This window comes from Schistocerca gregaria, chromosome X (assembly GCF_023897955.1).
Source record: "Schistocerca gregaria isolate iqSchGreg1 chromosome X, iqSchGreg1.2, whole genome shotgun sequence".
Lineage (NCBI taxonomy): Eukaryota > Metazoa > Arthropoda > Insecta > Orthoptera > Acrididae > Schistocerca > Schistocerca gregaria.
In genome coordinates this window covers 385,693,542-385,714,496 of record NC_064931.1, presented here as the reverse complement: position 1 = coordinate 385,714,496, position 20,955 = coordinate 385,693,542, and the positions used below count along the sequence as shown (strand labels likewise).

At 39.5% G+C, this 20,955-nt stretch overlaps 1 protein-coding gene across 2 annotated transcripts in view; it reads right to left on the bottom strand.

Annotated features, from left to right (window-relative positions):
• The window catches only part of LOC126298532 (DNA polymerase zeta catalytic subunit), a 214,151-nt gene that overhangs the window by 66,579 nt on the left and 126,617 nt on the right, over nt 1-20,955 (bottom strand). For both annotated transcript variants that reach the window (XM_049989893.1, XM_049989894.1), the window contains exons 16-17: nt 15,362-15,540; nt 10,861-11,067 (exon numbers count right to left, since the gene is read on the bottom strand). In XM_049989893.1, coding sequence (XP_049845850.1) covers nt 10,861-11,067; nt 15,362-15,540 — 386 coding nt within the window. The remainder of the gene's footprint in view (nt 1-10,860; nt 11,068-15,361; nt 15,541-20,955) is intronic.

Here is a 20,955-nt window from a genome sequence, read left to right as displayed (position 1 = left end):
ACGATCGGGAGAACCACACCACTGTACTAGGCAAGGTCCTAGGGGAGGTAGTTTGCCATTGCCTTCCTCCAACTGTAATGGGGATGAATGATGATGATGAAGACAACACAACAACACCCAGTCATCACAAGGCAGAGAAAATCCTGACCCCGACAGGAAACAAACCCAGGACCGTATTCGCGGGAAACAAGGATGCTACCGCATGACCACAAGCTGATATTTATAAATAACAAGCAAACATGGCCCTAACAAAAGTACATACTGCTCCAGTGGTTTCATTTTGGAACCACTCAGTACAGCAGCAGCATAAACTCAAATTTATGTTACCATAACTTAAGATATATCCACTTTCACTGTCAATGATCTCCTCAACATGATCACTACATTCAAAAAAGAAAAAAACATCACAATTTACTACAGTCACGTAGTACAATCTCTCCACCGAATGTTGCTTTAAACACTGGAAGTGACTGGTACAATACATTACATTCATAGAAGTACCTAACTGTAGCACTAGATGCCTCTCCCTCGCAATAGCATCGGTGGTTTCACATGAAAGGCACTGGTATATTATAATAATAATAATAATAATAATAATAATAAAGAGAAATCACTTGTGCTCAAAGCATAATAGTATGCTGTAAGGGAACCAAATTACTGAAAAGTATCCAAGAATTGATCAAATATGTATTTTGGAAGCAATTTCATATGTGGATGAACTACATTTCCTTAAGATTCTCCAATGAATCTCAGCCTGGCACCTGCCTTTCCTTCAACTACTTTTATGGTGTTATTCCAGTTTAGGTTGATCCTAGATATTTTATAAACGCTACTGTTGTCAATAACTTATTGTTCATGGTGTAAATGAACAATTATGGCCATTTCAACTTATTTATGTGCAGTATACTATATTTATTTATGTTCAGGGTCAACTGCCAGTCCCTGCAACAACTGTCGATCCTCTGCAGATCTTGTCTTCCTGCATTTTGTTGCAGTCTTATGGCACACAAATCTTTCCACGTGAAACAATATTGGCCGTGAAAATCATCATGAAACTTTTGATATTATCTACTGGATCATTTATGATTGGGGAAGTTGTTAAATGGGGAGAAACTGCAAGAAATGATTCCAGGGGGGATACAGAGCAAAACAGGCCATAGGGACATATGGCCACTAACTTGAAAATGGAGATAAAAGATCTTTGACAGTGTCCAATGATTCAAAGCACATTGAGAACACACCAGGCAACCCATAATGTTCTGTCTGCAATAGTGTTTTAGCTTCACACTCAAGAGGGCAATAATGTTGTCCATGACGGCAGTCCACTCACACATTGGTAGGACGGGCCATCCATTTCACTGCAATGCTGAGACACAATGACCCAGTATACTAACTAGGAACAGACCGACATGGTCTTTACATAAGAACAGTCAAATGACAATGGACGGGTGGCAGCACGACTGTACCAGGAACAGTATTCCTACCAACAATGTTTTGTTGTTTGTGTGATACAAACTTTTTTTGGGATGGCTAACTAAAAAAGGCAGGTACACCATGCACATATACAGGCCTTGGAGGAACTAGTGTTGAACACTGTAAAATAGAATATGAAACCAGTATCAGCATCAGGCAGGTGGCCCACTGGGAAGGGGTAAGCCAGACGACCATGTGGAACATTTACCATGACAGCTGTCACTATCTGTGTCAGTTATGATGTGTGCAGGACTTATTACATATAGACTTGCCTCCTCGATTTTGTCACTGGTTTATGGCACATGCCGCCACGGTGCTACGATTCCTGTAATTCTTCATACTCACAGATGAGGCTACTTTTACAAGGGGCAGTATCATCAACCTTCATAACATCCAAGTGGGGCAATGGAGAATCCCCATGGTATGATGGTGGCACACCATCAATGTGTGGGTGGTAATCATTCGTGGCCATATTGTGGGACCAGTCATCCTATCACAATGCCTCAGAGGTGAGGCATATCTGCACTTCCTGCAGGTGACCCTGCCTCCTCTGCTGAAGATGTGCCTTTGGTGGTACAAAGGGTAATGTGGCTACTACAGGGTGGCCAGAAAGTCCTTTTACACATGCAATTATTTCATTGTAACTAACACAGTTATTTGTCCAAAATGTCCATATATGCAACACCATTGTCCATTAGTTATTTGCTGGCCACTGGCCAGAATGCCACAGGCCTAAGTTCATTGTTATGTGGAGTTACACTGAACTCTTTGGAATTCCAAGTTCTGCAGCAGGCTTTGTTCTCAGGCAAAAGGCTTTCACCTACCAACTAATCAAAGTCTGATGAGTTGGTTGCTCCTTACCAAATGGTTCACGAAATCTGTCCATCACCTGTCTCATATTTTCATTGTTGTGCTTTCACTCATGGAGCCACATGCTTGTCACTAACCACTTCTCCAAAATGAAGTCCACTGTATCTGACATTGTTCTACACCAAATACAGAGAGGCAAATGATGAACTGATCAACCCACAGACTTTATTCTCTTCCATGGGCAATAACATGGGAATCATGTGGTAAACACATTGCAATTAACAAAAGGAACACTTCACTGATCAGGATGGGAGATTCAAATTTTAAACATCTTTTACCATCTTACAATATTACGTGCATTTAGCTCACTGGACCTCAATTATTTAGATTTCTACCTGTGAGGCACCTGAAACAAATTGCATATGTGGCACCCATCCCGGACATGCAGACATCTGAAAATCCATTCATGCTGGCTGTGACGCCATTTGGTTGCAGGATGCCACATTTGAATGTGTGCATCAGTCACTGCTGCGTCGTGCAAGCACATGCTTAGAGGCTCATGGGGGCCACTTCAAACACCTGGTCTAATTGTGGTGTCATCACAGCATGTCATACAGTGCATTGTACTGTACAGAAATGATTAATTAATAAATACCTTATAGCACAGACACCATGCATTTTCAGCCATATGTCCAAATGACCTTTTTTGCTCCTTATCCTCTGAGGGATCATTTTCTGATGTTTTCTCCCCTTTAGCAAAATCACCTTGTATATAATTTGAAGAATAATGGCCTTATAACAGTCACCTGAGGTATTCCAGAAGACAGTTTTACATCTGATGATTTTATTAATGGTAAGAATTCTCTGTTAATTTCTATGTGTTAGGAAGTCCTGAAGCCAATCACAAAGCTGATTTGGTACTTAGTAAGCCTGTTTTATGTCCACTAAGCAAGTATGAGAAACTTTATCAAATACTTTCCAGAAGTCAAGAAACTTTGTGTAAACTTTAACTCCACTGTCACTGGTGCTCTGGATCTCATGGTCAGACAGAGTGAGCTGAATTTTGCAAGATCTCAGTAGAATCAATTTGATTATCATAAAGGAGATTTTTCTTTTCCAAAAAAAGTCACAATAATATGTGAGAAATGTGTTGCATAACACTACAACATAACTGATACCACAATTATGTATTCCCAGCCAATGATCCTTCTTGAAAATAGTAAAGGTGACTTAAGATAAACTGCTGTTAAAAGAGCAGCAATGATACAGATTGTAAAGGTATCTCTTCAGGCCCAGACGCCTTTCCTATTTTGAACAATTTTAGTTGATTTCCTATTCCCCAGTTTTGGTCTTCTTGCAGTGATTGAAAGGAGGAAATGTATTACAATCTTCTCCCACAAAACAATTTCAGAAGATTGAGTTGAGTATTTTGGCAGTTTGTCGCGTTGCTCAACTTCTGTTTGTCAATAAACTGTGAATTTCCTTAAATCAGTGATGAAGTTCTCTCTGCTTTTGTAGCAACTTTCTAACATGGCTATTGATCCACAGTGGGTCTTTCTCATACCTCACAACTTTGCTCATCTCATACACATCTGAACCATATTGTACATTATCCATTTATGCTAAACATCATCATCTCCAGAGATAAGTTTTTGAAGTTTACTGCTCAGATAATCTGCTATCTGTTTGCTGCTAAATTTGCTAAACAAAAATATTTTCTAAACTTTCTTAACGTTCCTTTTAACACCTGTAATCAATGATGCTGTATCCTTTTTATTATTGAGTCCCTCGTCTACATTAACAGATTTAAAAACTTCATATATATTAGTTACTAGGTGACCTAAACTGATTTATTTAACTACATGAGTCATTTATTTGACTAACTACTCATAATTCTGAGGCTACACATTCAGAATAATATCACATAAATCAGTTTCTGAGACATCAGCTTTAATCTCATGAATTTCATATTCCATATCTGACAAACTGAAGTCTTCTCCTATTACAACAACATGATTGAGGAATTTAACCATGATATTCCACAAAGTATTCTCTGAAGTGCTGTCACTACAGTGCCTGAGGCAAGTGGTTTATAAAAGCATCCAATTAGCACATTTGACCCACCTTTGATGCTTACCTTCACCCTGATTAATTTATATTAGTAGTTGTAATATTGGTAACCTCATCACAGGTGCTGAGTCACTAATGGCTAAAAATACACCAGTGTCTAACCTTTTCTTGCAAGTATACATTATAATATATATACATTAAGCCAGCACTGTTGGCATTGTACCTATCTTTGCAATATACATTCCTCTTGGAATTTATGATATCACTGCTGTCCACTTTAGGTTTCAGGAAACTTTCCGGTCATGGTACTACTAGCGCATAATTAACTTCAGTAAGAGACATTAATTCTTGCAACTTACAATGGATGCTCCTGCTGTTAAGTCATAGCAAATATACATTTTCTCTTTCTGATTTGCAATGATAAATGCTTTCCTCTGTGATTAACATGCCTGACATGTTCCTTTCTCCAACTAAGGTATCATCAAAACAAAGATGGATTTCCTCTAAGAAGGAAAGAAAGAAATCAATCCAATGAGCAAACCACATGTACTCTGCCACCTGAAGAGCTGGTTCCTTAATGTAGTGTACACTGACCTATTGGGTGAGACCTTCTATTTTCCACAATTGTGGACATCAAAAAAATCTGCATCTGATATTCGCACAGAACCATCTGAGCATTTGGTTTAAGACTTTCATTTGGTTGCAAACCAGAGGACTGTGATTAGTTTTGAGTATAATGCCACAAATAGTGAACCACGCCACCACCATGCATGTGAGACTAACTGTTTTCACTAACTGAGCTAGATATCTAAAGGAACCAAGGTTAACCTCAGAACCCAGAAGGCAAGCGTCATTTGTGCAAACATGAACTATGACTTGCACCCAGTGCATTCAGTAGTTTGCATTAGAGGCTCTTTTACATCTCAGATGAGACCTCCTGGGCCAGGGGATGGGGGTGGGGGTGGGGGGGGGGGGGGGGAGACGCGATGCACCACACATTTAAATTGGATGTAAATTGGTAGATGTGATGTAAATGTACAGACAAACAAATGTACAATTTCAGAAAAAATAGGTAGATTTATTCAAGAGAAAGAACTTCACAAATTGAGCAAGTCAATAATATGTTGGTCCACCACTGCCCTTATGCAAGCAGTTGTCAGCTTGGAATTGATTAATACAGTTGTTGGATGTCCTCCTGAGGGATGTCATGGTAAATTCTGTCCAACTGACATGTTAGATCGGCAAAATCCTGAGCTGGCTGAAGGGCCCTGACCATAATGCTCCAAATGTTCTCAATTGGGGAGAAATCTGGTGACCTTGCTGGCCAAGGTAGGGTTTGGAAAGCATAAAGACAAGCATCAGAAACTCTTGCTGTGTGCAGGCAAACTGGTCAGATCATGCACACCACGAGGCACTACAACAACAGGGTATCACACGTGAGGAATATGAAGCAGCAGCTGATAAACAAAAAAAGAGGAAAACCAAGACATTATATGTAACACTTTCCTACCATATAGTAAGGTAACCAAATAACCAGTACTCAAGCAGTGACAGTATTGCCCTGCCCCACACTGAGTACTACTGCAATGCAGCAGCACTACCCAGTCACTGAAGGAGTATTGGTTATTCTTTGTGTTTTAGTCATCCTGACCTCTTGGCTAAAATGGATATCACACTACATTAATTCTAGACCACTCAAGTGAATGGCCATGTAAAATCCCATTTTAAAGATAATTTTGTTTGCAATGGGAAACGATGACACTTTCTGCTGACACTGTGTGTTACCTGAAAGAGATGAGCACTATGTGTCTGGGCTGACTCCAACCACACATTACAAAAATGAAATTGCAAATATTTGCTGAAACAAGAGAAAATGTGCTATCAACTCTTAGGAGGGGCACGCGTATATATCTCTAGGACGAGTACAAATTTTAACTTCCTTACAAATGTTCCTGCATGACTCTTTATTGGTAATCTCTTTCATTATCTCCGTTGCTCATTTTCTACTTTAAATTGTTATTTTGCAAAACTTGCATTTCTGTAGAACATCATAACATACGGATAACCAGCTATGATAGGCAACACACACATAAAGGGAATTTTTAGCATTAAACAGCCAATTTCACAATTATGAAATAAAAAGTACAAATGGTTTTCATGGAGACACTTGTTGATGTGAGCTCAGCAAAGGGCAACAACAATTGTGTCAGTGTTTAGTAGAACATAAGTTCTTTAATTTTTTTCTACACAATTAATATGTCTTTTCTGCGTACTACACAGGGTGTTTATTTTACCTTGGAACAACTAAATACCTCCAAAAATATGTGTCACACGAAAAAATGTTCCATATGAGAAGTTAACATTTGTAAAGGGTACATCTGTTTGTGCTACCCCCCCCCCCCCCCCCCCTCCAACATGCACAGCCCAACTATTTATTTTCAAAGGGAACTCACCATTATTAATGTAGATTTGAATTCTATACAAAAAATACCGGGGGTTTAACCAAAACATATAGCCATTCATGGTAGAGGTCGTTGTGATTGACAAAATTCAATTTTTCCAGTTACTGCATTTAAGAACTGATGCTTTTGATTCTACATTACATTGGAGATAAAAACATAATTTTTTTGTTGTAAACAGCTGATGATTCATTAATTAAGTTTTACAAATTTTATTGTACAAATGAACTTTTATAGTTAGACATTTAAACTTTGGCAAATACACTACTTTTAACACAATTTAGTTTCCAGTTACATTCAGATTTGATTTCGATGAGAACCCAGACCACTGGGATGTTCAATTTTTGGCGCATCCCTTCAAATGCTACCATCAGGGTTTCTTATCTCAGTGTTTTCTTCTACCCAACCACCATAAAACCAGCACTGGCCACTATGCAACTACCAAACGGAATGCAGTCCACAACCTCTGTAAGTAAAACACTGACATATGCACCTGCCATAGATAAACATATACTGAGTGAACACTTACATCCATTCTCCATTGCTCAGTGTCTCAGCATGCAGTGGATACCAACATGACGTTAGAGACTCTATAAGCATGAACACCAAACATCTTCCCACCACTCCCCTCTGAAGCCTTTACTGGCACATTAGAAATAACAGAGGTTTTATCTGTAGAAGAGAAAATCAAAATAATTTTAATTTATGGTGAGGCTGCAAGAAATTTGGATGCCGCTGTTACTCTTTATGCCGAACATTTTGCTGATAGGTCAAAATATTGTACAACTATTTATTGCGTTGCAAAACAATTCACTGCCTACACAAGTTTGAAGCCTAATAAAAGAACTTGTAGAACAACTGTTATGGGCAATAGCAATGATGAAATTGCAGTACTAGCTGCAGTGGCTTATACTCTACATGTGAGTACCTGAGAAATATCTCACCATTCAGGGATTGCTCACACAAGTGTTTGGGCGATCCTAAAACACAAATGCAACAAATGCCCTCACTATCATATCTCCATGAGTCAAGAACTTCATGGGAATGATTTTTAGAATCGAATTGGGGTGTTGTAACTGGGCACTCAGGCAATTACTATGAGACCCACAAATCTTTTGTTGAGTGATGTTCACAGACGAGTCACTTTTACAAACCATGGCAAAGTTAATCATCATAACATGCATTAAGGGAGTGTGGAAATCCCGACCTGGACCCATGAAGATGATCATTAGTGTCCTTGGTCTGTCAATGTTTGGTGCGGTACCATAGGTGACAAAAGAATCAGTCCCTTATTTTTGGAAAGCACATTGAATGGAGAAAGATGTTATAAGTTATTGCAAGAAGAGATACCAATTCTGTTGGAAGATGCCTCCATGTAGTGCGACAGAGCATGTTGTTTCAATATGATGGTTGTCTGATACATAACTCTGCAATAGCCAAAGCTGCATTAAATCACAGTTTCAATAGTTGCTTGATTGGAAGAAGCGCTCCATTAAAGTGACCTGCCAGATCACCTGACCTTACATCTACATCTATATGGATACTCTGCAACTCACATTTATGTGCCTGGCAGAGGGTTCATCGAACCACTTTCACAATTCTCTATCATTTCAATCTCGTATGGTGCATGGAAAGAACGAACACTTATATCTTTCCGTATGAGCTCTGATTTCCCTCATTTTATCGTGGTGATTGTTTCTTCCTATGTAGGTCAGTGTCAACAAAATATTTTCGCATTTGGAGGAGAAAGTTGGTGATTGGTATTTCACGAGAAGATTCCATCGCAACGAGAAACGTATTTCCTTTAATGATGTCCAACCCAAATCCTGTATCATTTCTGTGACACTCTCCCCCATATTTTGTGATAATACAAAATGTGCTGCCTTTCTTTGAACTTTTTCGATGTACTCCGTCAGTCCTATCTGGTAAGGATTACACACCGCACAGCAGTATTCTAAAAAGAGGACGGGCAAGCATAGTGTAGGTAGTCTCCTTAGTAGATCTGTTACATTTTCTAAGTGTCCTGCCAATAAAACACAGTCTTTGGTTAGCCTTCCCCACAACATTTTCTGTGTGTTCCTTCCAATTTAAGTTGTTCGTAATTGTAGTACCTAGGTATTTAGTTGAATTTACAGCTTTTGGATTAGAATGATGTATCATGTAACTGAAGTTTAACAAATTCCTTTTAGCACTCATGTGGATGACATGACACTTTTCATTATTTGGCCAAGAGGTTCTAGGCACTACAGTCTGGAACTGCGCGACCGCTACGGTCGCAGGTTCGAATCCTGCCTTGGGCATGGATGTGTGTGATGTCCTTAGGTTAGTTAGATTTAAGCAGTTCTAAGTTCTAGGGGACTTATGACCTCAGAAGTTAAGTCCCATAGTGCTCAGAGCCATTTGAACCATTTTCGTTATTTAGGGTCAACTGCCAATTTTTGCACTATTCAGATATCTTTTCTAAATCATTTTGCAATTTCTTTTGATCTTCTAATGACTTTATTAGTCAATAAATGACAGCGTCATCTGCAAACAACCTAAGATGGTTGCTCAGATTGTTTCCCAAATCGTTCATATATATTAGGAACAGCAAAGGGCCTATAACACTACCTTGGGGAATGCCAGAAATCACTTCTGTTTTAATAGTTGACTTTCCATCAATTACTATGTACTGTGACCTTTCTGACAGGAAATCAACAATACAGTCACATAACTGAGATGATATTTCATAAACACGCAATTTCCCTACAAGCTACTTGTGTGGTACAGTGTCAAAAGCCTTCCGGAAATCCAGAAATACAGAATTGATCTGAAATCCCTTGTCAATAGCACTCAACACATCATATGAATAAAAGAGCTAGCTGAGTTTCACATGAACGATGTTTTCTAAACCCATGATGACTGTGTGTCAATAGACAGTTTTCTTTGAGGCAACTCATAATGTTTGAACACGATATATGTTCCAAAATCCTGCTGCATATTGACATTAATGATATGGACCTGTAATTTAATGTATTACTCCTACTACCTTTCTTGAATACTGGTGTGACCTGTCAACTTTCCAGTCTTCGGGTACGGATCTTTCGTCGAGTGAACGGTTGTATGTGAGTGTTAAGTATGGAGCTAACGCATCAGCATACTCCAAAAGGAACCTAATCGGTATACAGTCTGGACCAGAAGACTTGCTTTTATTAAGTTATTTAAGTTGCTTCACAACTCACAGGATATTTACTTCTACGTTACTCATGTTGGCAGTTTATGTCTCCAGAATTTTTCTTGTGAGGTTATGTAAAGGACAAAATATATTATGCAGAAATATTAACTATCTGAAAGGGTGAGAGGCAAAGGAATCACCAAATCCAAGCATCACGATGGGAATAGAAAATTATTACAACCATGCAGTCATTCCTCGATCACACTAAAAAAACTTTATTTACAAGACACTTAAAAAAAAGTTTTACTGCACAATCTAATTTGCAAAACTAAATTTAATTTTTAACATAAAATCAACTTTTTAGAACAAAGAAGTTTACATTTTTATCACAAATGTAATGTAGAATCAAAGACATCAGTTCTTAATTGCAATAATTGGAAAAACTGAATTTTGTCAATTACAGTACCATCTACCATGAATGGATAAATGTTTTGGGCAAACCCTAGCTAGGTATATTTTTGGCATAGAATCTGAATTTGCAATAAAAATGGGGTTTCCCATTTGAAAATAAAAAGTTGACCTCCTTGGGGGAGACGAGCTTAGGTGTGGCCAGTTTTAACATAAACATATGGCCCCTTTGAAAATATCAGCTTTTCATCTGGGATTTTTTACTATGATGTGTATTTTTGGAGTTATTTAGTTGTTTCAAGTTAAAAGAAACATTCTGTACATCTCTTTGCATGCAATCCATATCACTGTCTAAAGGGTCACAGGATGAATAAATATTATTATTTATAGTGAAGTTATACAGTCCACATTGAAATCACAAATGACACTAATGTAATATGACTTATTCATGCTCTCTTTTAAAGAGAGTTACAAGGTATTACATACCTCGTGCCTAAATAGTCTCCATATATTCAAGACAATACGACCAACGATCTTTATCTCAGCTGAAAATTCAACCATGTCCCCATCTGTGTCATTGTCCCTCAGTTTACTCTCCTTGACTGCAGTTGGTACACGTGAGATTTCTGGGCATAAGTTCATCTCAAGTGTAAATGCTCGTTTGAACACATAACCCCAAGACAACATTTCTACCTGAAAAATAATGGGAAGCTTTCAAAGAAGTATTTATTTCTTTTTTCAACATAAAATTAGTTGAAAATATCATGATTCACTGACCACAGTAAAGAAAAATGACTAACTTGTGTATGAAATAAAAGGTGGCCCTTAAAATCAGGCACGTTCATTATAAAAGAGCATATAAAAGAGAGTCATAAGCAACAGTTTTCCTTGGAGTAGTAGTGCTGCTTCATGATATTATGTAACATTATACACTAAAAGGACATTTTAACATTTTTGTACAGTTTCTAAAGATATCTAATGTGGTACTGTAAATAATTAAACTTGTGTTATACTGTATATGAACTAAATAGACAAGAAAGTTATGGAATAATTAAGTAAGGGAAAAATCAGTCCATAATATACTATTTTCAATGTTTGGCTAGGAAGTATCTTTGAGAGCTAAGCTGATGTAAGAGACTGCTGACTTTTCCACACAAACAATTTGCAAGGTTTGTCCACTGCAAATTTTTGTCAACATACACCACCAGAAATGTAAGTGTCACTGTTTACGTTTTATTCATCTGAGAGAACAATATGCCAGTACCTTTAATCATGTAAATTGTGGTGTCACCGCCAGACACCACACTTGCTAGGTGGTAGCCTTTAAATCGGCCGTGGTCCTTTAGTATACGTCGGATCTGCGTGTCGCCACTATCAGTGATTGCAGACCGAGCGCCGCCACATGGCAGGTCTAGAGAGACTTCCTAGCACTCGGCTCAGTTGTACAGCCGACTTTGCCAGCGATGGTTCACTGACTTCTACGCTCTCATTTGCCAAGACAATAGTTAGCATAGCCTTCAGTTACGTTATTTGCTACGACCTAGCAAGGCACCATTATCAGTACTATTGATATTGTAAACCATGTATCGTCAAGAGCGACGTTCATCTTTAGTGGATTAAAGTTAAGTATTCCACCAGCTACGTCCGTTTTTCTCAATTCTAATTCCTTTGTCACCTCACGCCAGCCTGTGTGAGCTAAAACGCGTGCATTTCGGCCTCCTTTAGCAATACGGTGTTGGCTCTCCTGTCCACCACAACATGAATAATATAGGTGATATCTCCATGGGTGTGGTACTATCATTTGTATCTGGATGCAATTTTTGGCAGCTACAGGAATGTTGCTTTGGGGAATTTGTTTAGATCACAAATTTGCCCATCCACATGGTGGAGGTGGCACACATGGACTGTTGCAATATGCTAGGAGTTCAAGTTTTCCATGCAACACACAGGTCACAACTCATATCGAGCACTTTTCATTTGTTCTTTTCATAGAAATATTTTGTCAGAAAGACTTTTGCAGACAGTGGTGAAATTCAAGAGGTGTTGATGAAGTGGCTGACAGAACTGGCAGAACACCTCTACAGTAATGGTATATATTTGAAAAGTCCATACCTGGCCCATAAAATGTAGAAACGTTACAGATATGTATAAATTCACGTACATTACATTTACATCTACAGGGTGTTTCAAAAATGACCGGTATATTTGAAACGGCAATAAAAACTAAACGAGCAGCGATAGAAATACACCGTTTGTTGCAATATGATTGGGACAACAGTACATTTTCAGGCGGACAAACTTTCGAAATTACAGTAGTTACAATTTTCAACAACAGTTGGCACTGCAAGTGATGTGAAAGACATAGAAGACAACACAGTCTGTGGGTGCGCCATTCTGTACGTCGTCTTTCTGCTGTAAGCATGCGCTATTCACAACGTGCAAGTGTGCTGAGGACAACATGGTTTATTCCTTAGAACACAGGATTTTTCTGGTGTTGGAATTCCACCGCCTAGAACACAGTGTTGTTGCAACAAGACGAAGTTTTCAACGGAGGTTTAATGTAACCAAAGGACCGAAAAGCCATACAATAAAGGATCTGTTTGAACAATTTCAACGGACTGGGAACGTGATGGATGAAAGTGCTGGAAAGGTATGGCGACCGCGTACGGCAACCACAGAGGGCAACACGCAGCTAGTGCAGCAGGTGATCCAACAGCGGCCTTGGGTTTCCGTTCGCCGTGTTGCAGCTGTGGTCGAAATGACGCCAACGTCCACGTATCGTCTCATGCGCCAGAGTTTACACCTCTATCCATACAAAATTCAAACGCGGCAACCCCTCAGCGCCGCTACCATTGCTGCACGAGAGACATTCGCTAACGATATAGTGCACAGGATTGATGACGGCGATATGCATGTGGGCAGCATTTGGTTTACTGACGAAGCTTATTTTTACCTGGACGGCTTGATCAATAAACAGAGCTGGCGCATATGGGGAACCGAAAAGCCCCATGTTGCAGTCCCATTGTCCCTGCATCCTCAAAAAGTACTGGTCTGGGCCACCATTTCTTCCAAAGTAATCATTGGCCCATTTTCCAGATCCAAAACGATTATTGCATCACGCTATCTGGACATTCTTCGTGAATTTGTGGCGGTACAAACTGCCTTAGACGACATTGCGAACACCTCGTGGTTTATGCAAGGTGGTGCCCGGCCACATCGCACGGCCGACGGAGGCGGCGTGGATTGGCCTCCCTATTCGCCAGACATGAACCCCTGTGACTTCTTTCTGGGGGGACACTTGAAAGACCATGTGTACCGCCAGAATCCAGAAACAATTGAACAGCTGAAGCAGTACATCTCATCTGCATGTGAAGCCATTCCGCCAGACACGTTGTCAAAGGTTTCGGGTAATTTCATTCGGAGACTACGCCATATTATTGCTACGCATGGTGGATATGTGGAAAATATTGTACTATAGAGTTTCCCAGACCGCAGCACCATCTGTTGTTGACAATTGTAACTACTGTTATTTCGAAAGTTTGTCTGCCTGAAAATGTACTGTTGTCCCAAGCATATTGCAACAAACGGTGTATTTCTATCGCTGCTCGTTTAGTTTGTATTGGCGTTTCAAATATACCGGTCATTTTTGAAACACCCTGTATCACTGGCAGAGATTAAGACATTAAAAAAGGAAACAAAAGAAGATATGATTTTAAAAAAAATCACACAGACATTTGCCTAAAGTGAAGAAACGGACTGTTAATAAATTTTCACTACCTTTTGATTAATTTCTGCTGGTGATAAATTGTCCAAAGCAAACAATTTTTTTAAAAAAGGTACAGTATTACACCGTATTCATTTGAGTGAAAAATTACACAATATGATTGTTTTAAGAAATTTCATAAACAAATAGATTTTTTGAAATCTCTTTCATACCTGACTTATGCTATTAAACAATATGTACCAACATAAAAAAATAATTGATATAAATACCATATTTGTGAAAGGCCCTCATATGTAAACAGTGTTTGTACAGAAACAATTAAAATGTGAATATAAATTATTATTTTCTGTAATTTTAAGCTTTATGTGCATCAAAACTATCTAATCAAAGCAATTCTTTACATTAACAGAGTAATGGGAAGTCCTTGATGAAATGTATCAAACAACTCACTGAATAGTTGAAGTGCAGAGTTGTTGATAGGCCCTTAAATAAGACTGAAATATTGCTAGTTTTTGAATGAACCCTTCTTCATAACTATAGACTGGATGCGCGCGCACACACACACACACACACACACACACACACACACACACACACACACACACACACAAGGAGTGATGTTCATTGTACATTGTCATGGAGGCATGGACTGACAGGGAAACAGAGGAAGATGGAGACTGTGGAGAAAAGAGTGTAAGTGCACCTTGTCTCCTTTTTCCTCTCACTCACTCCATGAAACAACCCCTCGCCCCAGCAGAGCTCTTGTGATGGCACAGTGTAAGTTGTACATCTGTATGTTTACTGTACAGCTCTGAAGAAAAATTCATATGTAAGCTTGCAATGTTCTCAGTCTTGTTTATGTGGCTATCAAGAACTCAGCACATCAACTATTTGATGAGTTGTTACCTTTACTCCTTAAATTATTTATGAGCCTCCTGAAGAAAAAATAATGATTGGGCATACCAAATGCATTCAATATTTATTCTTGTATACCATGAGTTTCCTTAAATGTTAGGCAACTGGCAACTGATTCCCACCGACTTGATAAGCTGGTGCCAAAATATCCCAATTATGAAAATTAATAGAAGGTCATACAAATAAATGTTCTGAAATTACTTGCCTTTACATTTATAATCACTTCTAAATTATTATTTGTCCCAAAATAATTTAAATCACAACAAATACTTCTGTTGAAGCAGAGTAACAAGTAAACAGCTAACTTTCAATATATTTTATAATCAAAGAGATGCACTATGTTTTCACCTCATATCCTGCCAAAATGTCTGGATCCCATGTTTTCACCAAGGTTATAAGTTCCTGCAGAAGGATTTTCTCATTTGGCACAATGCAGGCACTGCAATTAACAGCTGTTGATTTGAAAAGATGACTTCTGAATGTTTCACCCTCTGAATCCACAGGAAATTTATTCACAGCAATAATCCCTGTACAAGAAGATCAGCTGCTAAGATAAATAATGTTATAACTGTCACTTATAATAAATTAAATGATTTCAGAAACTATAAAACTATTACACTTATACAACAAGAGTTAGATTCAACATGAAATTTAAGCTGTACAGTAGAATTATGTCATGACTGGGATATTATAAAACTTGATAGTGTTTTACAATTGAAGCCGGTCATTGTTTATTTCGCAGCATGATATTTCAACCGAACATTGTCAACCTATTTAATTCTCTTTTTTAGGTATGTTGTTATACTTTCATAGAGAGGAGACATGGAGAAAATAAATTAACATAGTTTTCACACATCTTAATTTATAGTCATACCCAGTTCTCTTTGAATACAGAAACATTTTGTTGGTTTTCATTCCTTCCTATTCTCTATTCATCAGTTTGAAAGACATTCTGGAATCGGCTGATGGTAGTGTGGTGCTGCACTTTGGTGAAAGCACTGGGTGACTCTCATGGATGGCGGTCACATGTCCATGTTCTCTGATAGCAAAACACATGGTGGAGTCCTCCGGCTAAGTGTGCTGGCTGTTTCTACACTAACACACAGTGCAGGATTTTCTTACTGGTGCTATGTTTTGTGACCTGTCACGAAGACAACTGTCAGTACTTCTACTAGAAGCTATATCTACATGATGTCACAGTTTTACTTGTGTCACTGTTGCCCCTTTGTGTGTTGGTGGTGTGGGATCTGCATGTGATGACATCCCGTCACCTACTGACTGTAGGGATGACAGATGCACATTGTGGAACTAACAAGTCAATGTCAAAAACACATTTTGTCACTGATGCACTTTCAAAAGTCTGCACTATGTGAAGAACCTTGCTTAAACTAGGTTCAAACTCTGTAAAGAGTGCTAGCCCAAACTTCATACCTGCGAGCTGGATGCATCATCACATCTCAAATTAATGATTTGGCATAAGACTTATTGCAGTGTCAGCAAAGAAAATTGCACTGTCAACTAAGACCTTGTGGATCGGGCAACCAGGATTTATGTGACAGGCTTGCTTTCTTCTGGCACTGGTTGAAACTTGGTACAGTAATCACTACATGTGTCTGCATTTAAAATGAGTGGACAAAAAATTGCACAATATGCCAAACAAGAAGCTGTTAGGTTGTATAAGTTGTCAATATTTGAAAACCAGTTCATAAATTTAAATAATGGAACACAATAATGAAGCATTCTGAACTGGAATGTAGCTGCTGACAACACACTGTTGATGTTAAGGGTGAAACATTATTCTGCTTTATTATTAATTTCAGCAGGTTGCTCTGTTGTTTCTGTAGTAATTCGAGCTCTCTCTGAATTTGCTGTTGCTTTTGAGGATGTGTACTCTACAATTGTATCCCACCTGAGCAACAATAATATGCTTAGTGGATGACAATTTACAATTCAGAAGAATTGCTCAACCGAGAATGCCACTTACACAACCACTCACCAAATTTTACAAGCACTAAATAGCAAAATAGCATCAGTTGGTAAACTGTGACCTACCTAAGGCATATGACTGTGTGAATCCCAATATTGCCCTGGATAAACTGAAGTTTTATGGAATTACACACAACCAATGGATAATGTGATTTCTGACCAAAAGATTGCAAAAAGTTACAATTAATAATTTAAACAAACTAAGCAAAGAGGATACCAGCTGCATCACCTATACCGCTCCCAAGAGGAAGACTGAAGACAGACATGCATGGAGATCTGCTGGTAACCAACCTGATGGCTGAAGACCGAAGAAGAAGAGGTGGAGGATATTCTTCTGACTGGAAAGAAATCACTCATGGGGATCCACAATGCTCAATCTTAGGTCCAATATTGTTTTTTATATATGTAAACGACCTTCCACCTAATATAAAAGCAGAATTAGTCCTTTTAGGGATCTACATCTACATCTACATTTATACTCCACAAGCCACCCAACAGTGTGTGGTGGAGGGCACTTTACGTGCCACTGTCATTACCTCCCTTTCCTTTTCCAGTCGTGTATGACTTGTGGGAAGAACGACTGCCGGAAAGCCTCTGAGCACATTCCAATCTCTCTAATTACACATTCGTGATCTCCTCGGAAGGTATATGTAGGGGGAAGCAATATATTAAATACCTCATCCTCCAGAAATGCACCCTCTCGAAATGAGGACAGCAAGCTACACCGCGAAGCAGAGTGCCTTTCTTGCAGAGTCTGCCACTTGTGTTTGCTAAACATCTCCGTAACACTACCAAGCTTACCAAATAACCCTGTGACAAAACTCGCTCTCTTCTTTGGAACTTCTCTATCTCCTCTGTCAACCTGACCTGGTACGGATCCCACACTGATGAGCAATACTAAAGTATAGGCCAAACGAGTGTTTTGTAAGCCACCTCATTTGTTGATGGACTACATTTTCTAAGGACTCTCCCAATGAATCTCAACCTGGCACCCACTTTAACAACAATTAATTTTATATGATCATTCCACTTCAAATCGTTCTGTATGCATACTCGCAGATATTTTACAGACGTAACTGCTACCAGTGTTTGTTCTGTTATCATATAATCATACAATAAAGGATCCTTCTTTCTATGTATTCGCAATACATTACATTTGTCTAGGTATAGGGTCAGTTTCCACTCCCTGCACCAAGTGCCTATCTGCTGCAGATCTTCCTGCATTTCACTGCAATTTTCTAATGCTGCAATTTCTCTGTATACTACAGCATCATCCGTGAAAAGCCGCATGGAACTTCCGACACTATCTACTAGGTCATTTATATTTAAATTGTGAAAAGCAGTAGTCCCATAACACTCCCCTGTGGCACGCCAGAGGTTACTTAACGGCTGTAAACATCTCTCCATTGAGAACAACATGCTGTGTTCTGTTTGCTAAAAACTCTTCAATCCACCCACACAGCTGGTCCGATATTCCATAGGCTCTTATTTTGTTTATCAGGTGACAGTGTGGAACTGTATTGAATGCCTTCCGGAAGTCAAGGAAAATGGAATGTACCTGGGAGCCAGTATCTAATATTTTCTGGATCTCATGAACAAATAAAGCGAGTTGAGTCTCACAAGATCGCTGTTTCTGGAATCCATGTTGATTCCTACAGAGTAGATTCTGCGTTTCCAGAAATGATATGATACGCGAGCAAAAACATGTTCTAAAATTCTACAATAGATCGATGTCAGAGATACAGGCCTATAGTTTTTCACATCTGCTCGACGACCCTTCTTGAAAACTGGGACTACATGTGCTTTTTTCCAATCATTTGGAACCTTCCATTCCTCTAGAGACTTGTGATACATGGCTGTTCGAAGGGGGGCAAGTTCTTTCGCGTACTCTGTGTAGAATCGAATTGGTATCCCATCAGATGCAGTGGAATTTCTTCTGTTGAGTGATTTCAGTTGCTATTCTATTCCTTGGACACTTATTTCGATGTCAGCCATTTTTTCGTTCGTGTGACGATTTAGAGAAGGAACTGAAGTGCGGTCTTCTTCTGTGAAACAGCTTTGGAAAAAGGTGTTTAGTATTTTAGCTTTACACGAGTCATCCTCTGTTTCAATGTCAACATCATCCCTGAGTGTCTGGATATGCTGTTTCTATCCACTTACTGATTTAACATAAGACCAGAACTTCCTAGGATTTTCTGTCAAGTCAGTACATAGAATTTTACTTTTGAATTCACTGAACGCTTCATGCACAGCAATCCTTACGCTAACTTTGACATCATTTAGCTTCTGTTTGTCTGAGAGGTTTTGGCTGTGTTTAAACTTGCAGTGAAGCTCTCTTTGCTTTCACAGTAGTTTCCTAACTTTGTTGTTGAACCATGGTGGGTTTTTCCTGTCCCTCACAATTTTACTCGGCACTCTGTCTAAAATGCATTTTATGATTGCCTTGAACTTTTTCCATAAACACTCAACATTGTCGGTGTCGGAACAGAAATTTTCATTTTGATCTGTTAGGTAGTCTGAACTCTGCCTCCTATTACTCTTGCTAAACAGATAAACCTTCCTCCTTTTTTTTATATTCCTATTAACTTCCATATTCAGGGATGCTGCAATGGCCTTATGATCACTGATTCCCTGTTCTGCACTTACAGAGTCGAAAAGTTCGGGTCTGTTTGTTATCAGTAGGTCCAAGATGTTATCTCCACATGTTGGTTCTCTGTTTAATTGCCTGAGGTAATTTTCGGATAGTGCACTCAGTGTAATGACACTCGATGCTCTGTCCCTACCACCCATCCTAAACATCTGAGTGTCCCAGTCTATATCTGGTCAATTGAAATCTCCACCTAAGACTATAACATGCTGAGGAAATTTATGTGAAATGTATTCCAGATTTTCTCTCAGTTGTTCTGCTCCTGAGTCGGGAGGTCGGTAAAAGGAGCCAATTATTAACTTAGCTCGGTTGTTGAGTATAGCCTCCACCCATAATAATTCACAGAAACTATCCACTTTTATTTCACTACAGGATAAACTACTACTGACAGCGACAAACACGCCACCACCGGTTGCATGCAATCTATCCTTTCTAAACACCGTCTGTGCCTTTGTAAAAATTTTGGCAGAATTTATCTCTGGCTTCAGCCAGCTTTCCATACCTATAAGGATTTCAGCTTTGGTTCTTTCTATCAGCGCTTGAAGTTCCAGTACTTTACTAACACAGCTTTGACAGTTTACAATTACAATACCGATTGCTGCTTGGTCCCTGCACGTCCTGACTTTGCCTCACATCCTTTGAGGCTGTTGCCCTTTCTGTACTTGACTGAGGCCATCTAACGTAAAAAACCGCCCAGTCCACGCCACACAACCCCTGCTACCCATGTAGTGGACTCTATCCTGCGGAACCCAAAACCCCACCACCCTATGGCACAAGTCGAGGAATCTGCACCCCACACGGTCGCAGAATCGTTTCAGTCTCCGATTCAGACCCTCCACTCGGCTCTGTACCAAACGTCTGCAGTCAGTCCTGTCGACGATGCTGCAGATGGTGAGCTCTGCTTTCATCCCACTAGTGAGACTGGCAGTCTTCACCAAATCAGATAGCCGCCAGAAGCCAGAGAGGATATCCTCCAATCCATAGCGACACACATCATTGGTGCCGACATGAGCGACCACCTGCAGGTCGGTGCACCCTGTACCCTTCATGGCATCCGGAAGGACCCTTTCCACATCTGGAATGACTTCCCCCCACAGTATGCAGATGGAGTGCACATTGGTTTTCTTCCCCCGTCTTGCAGCCATATCCCTAATGGGCCTCATTACGCGCCTGACGTTGGAGCTCCCAACTACCAGTACGCCCACCCTCTGCGACCGCCCAGATCTTGCAGACTGAGGGGCAGCCTCTTGACCAGGACGAGAAGCCATGTCGGGCCGAAGATCAGTATCAGTATCAGCCTGAAACCGGT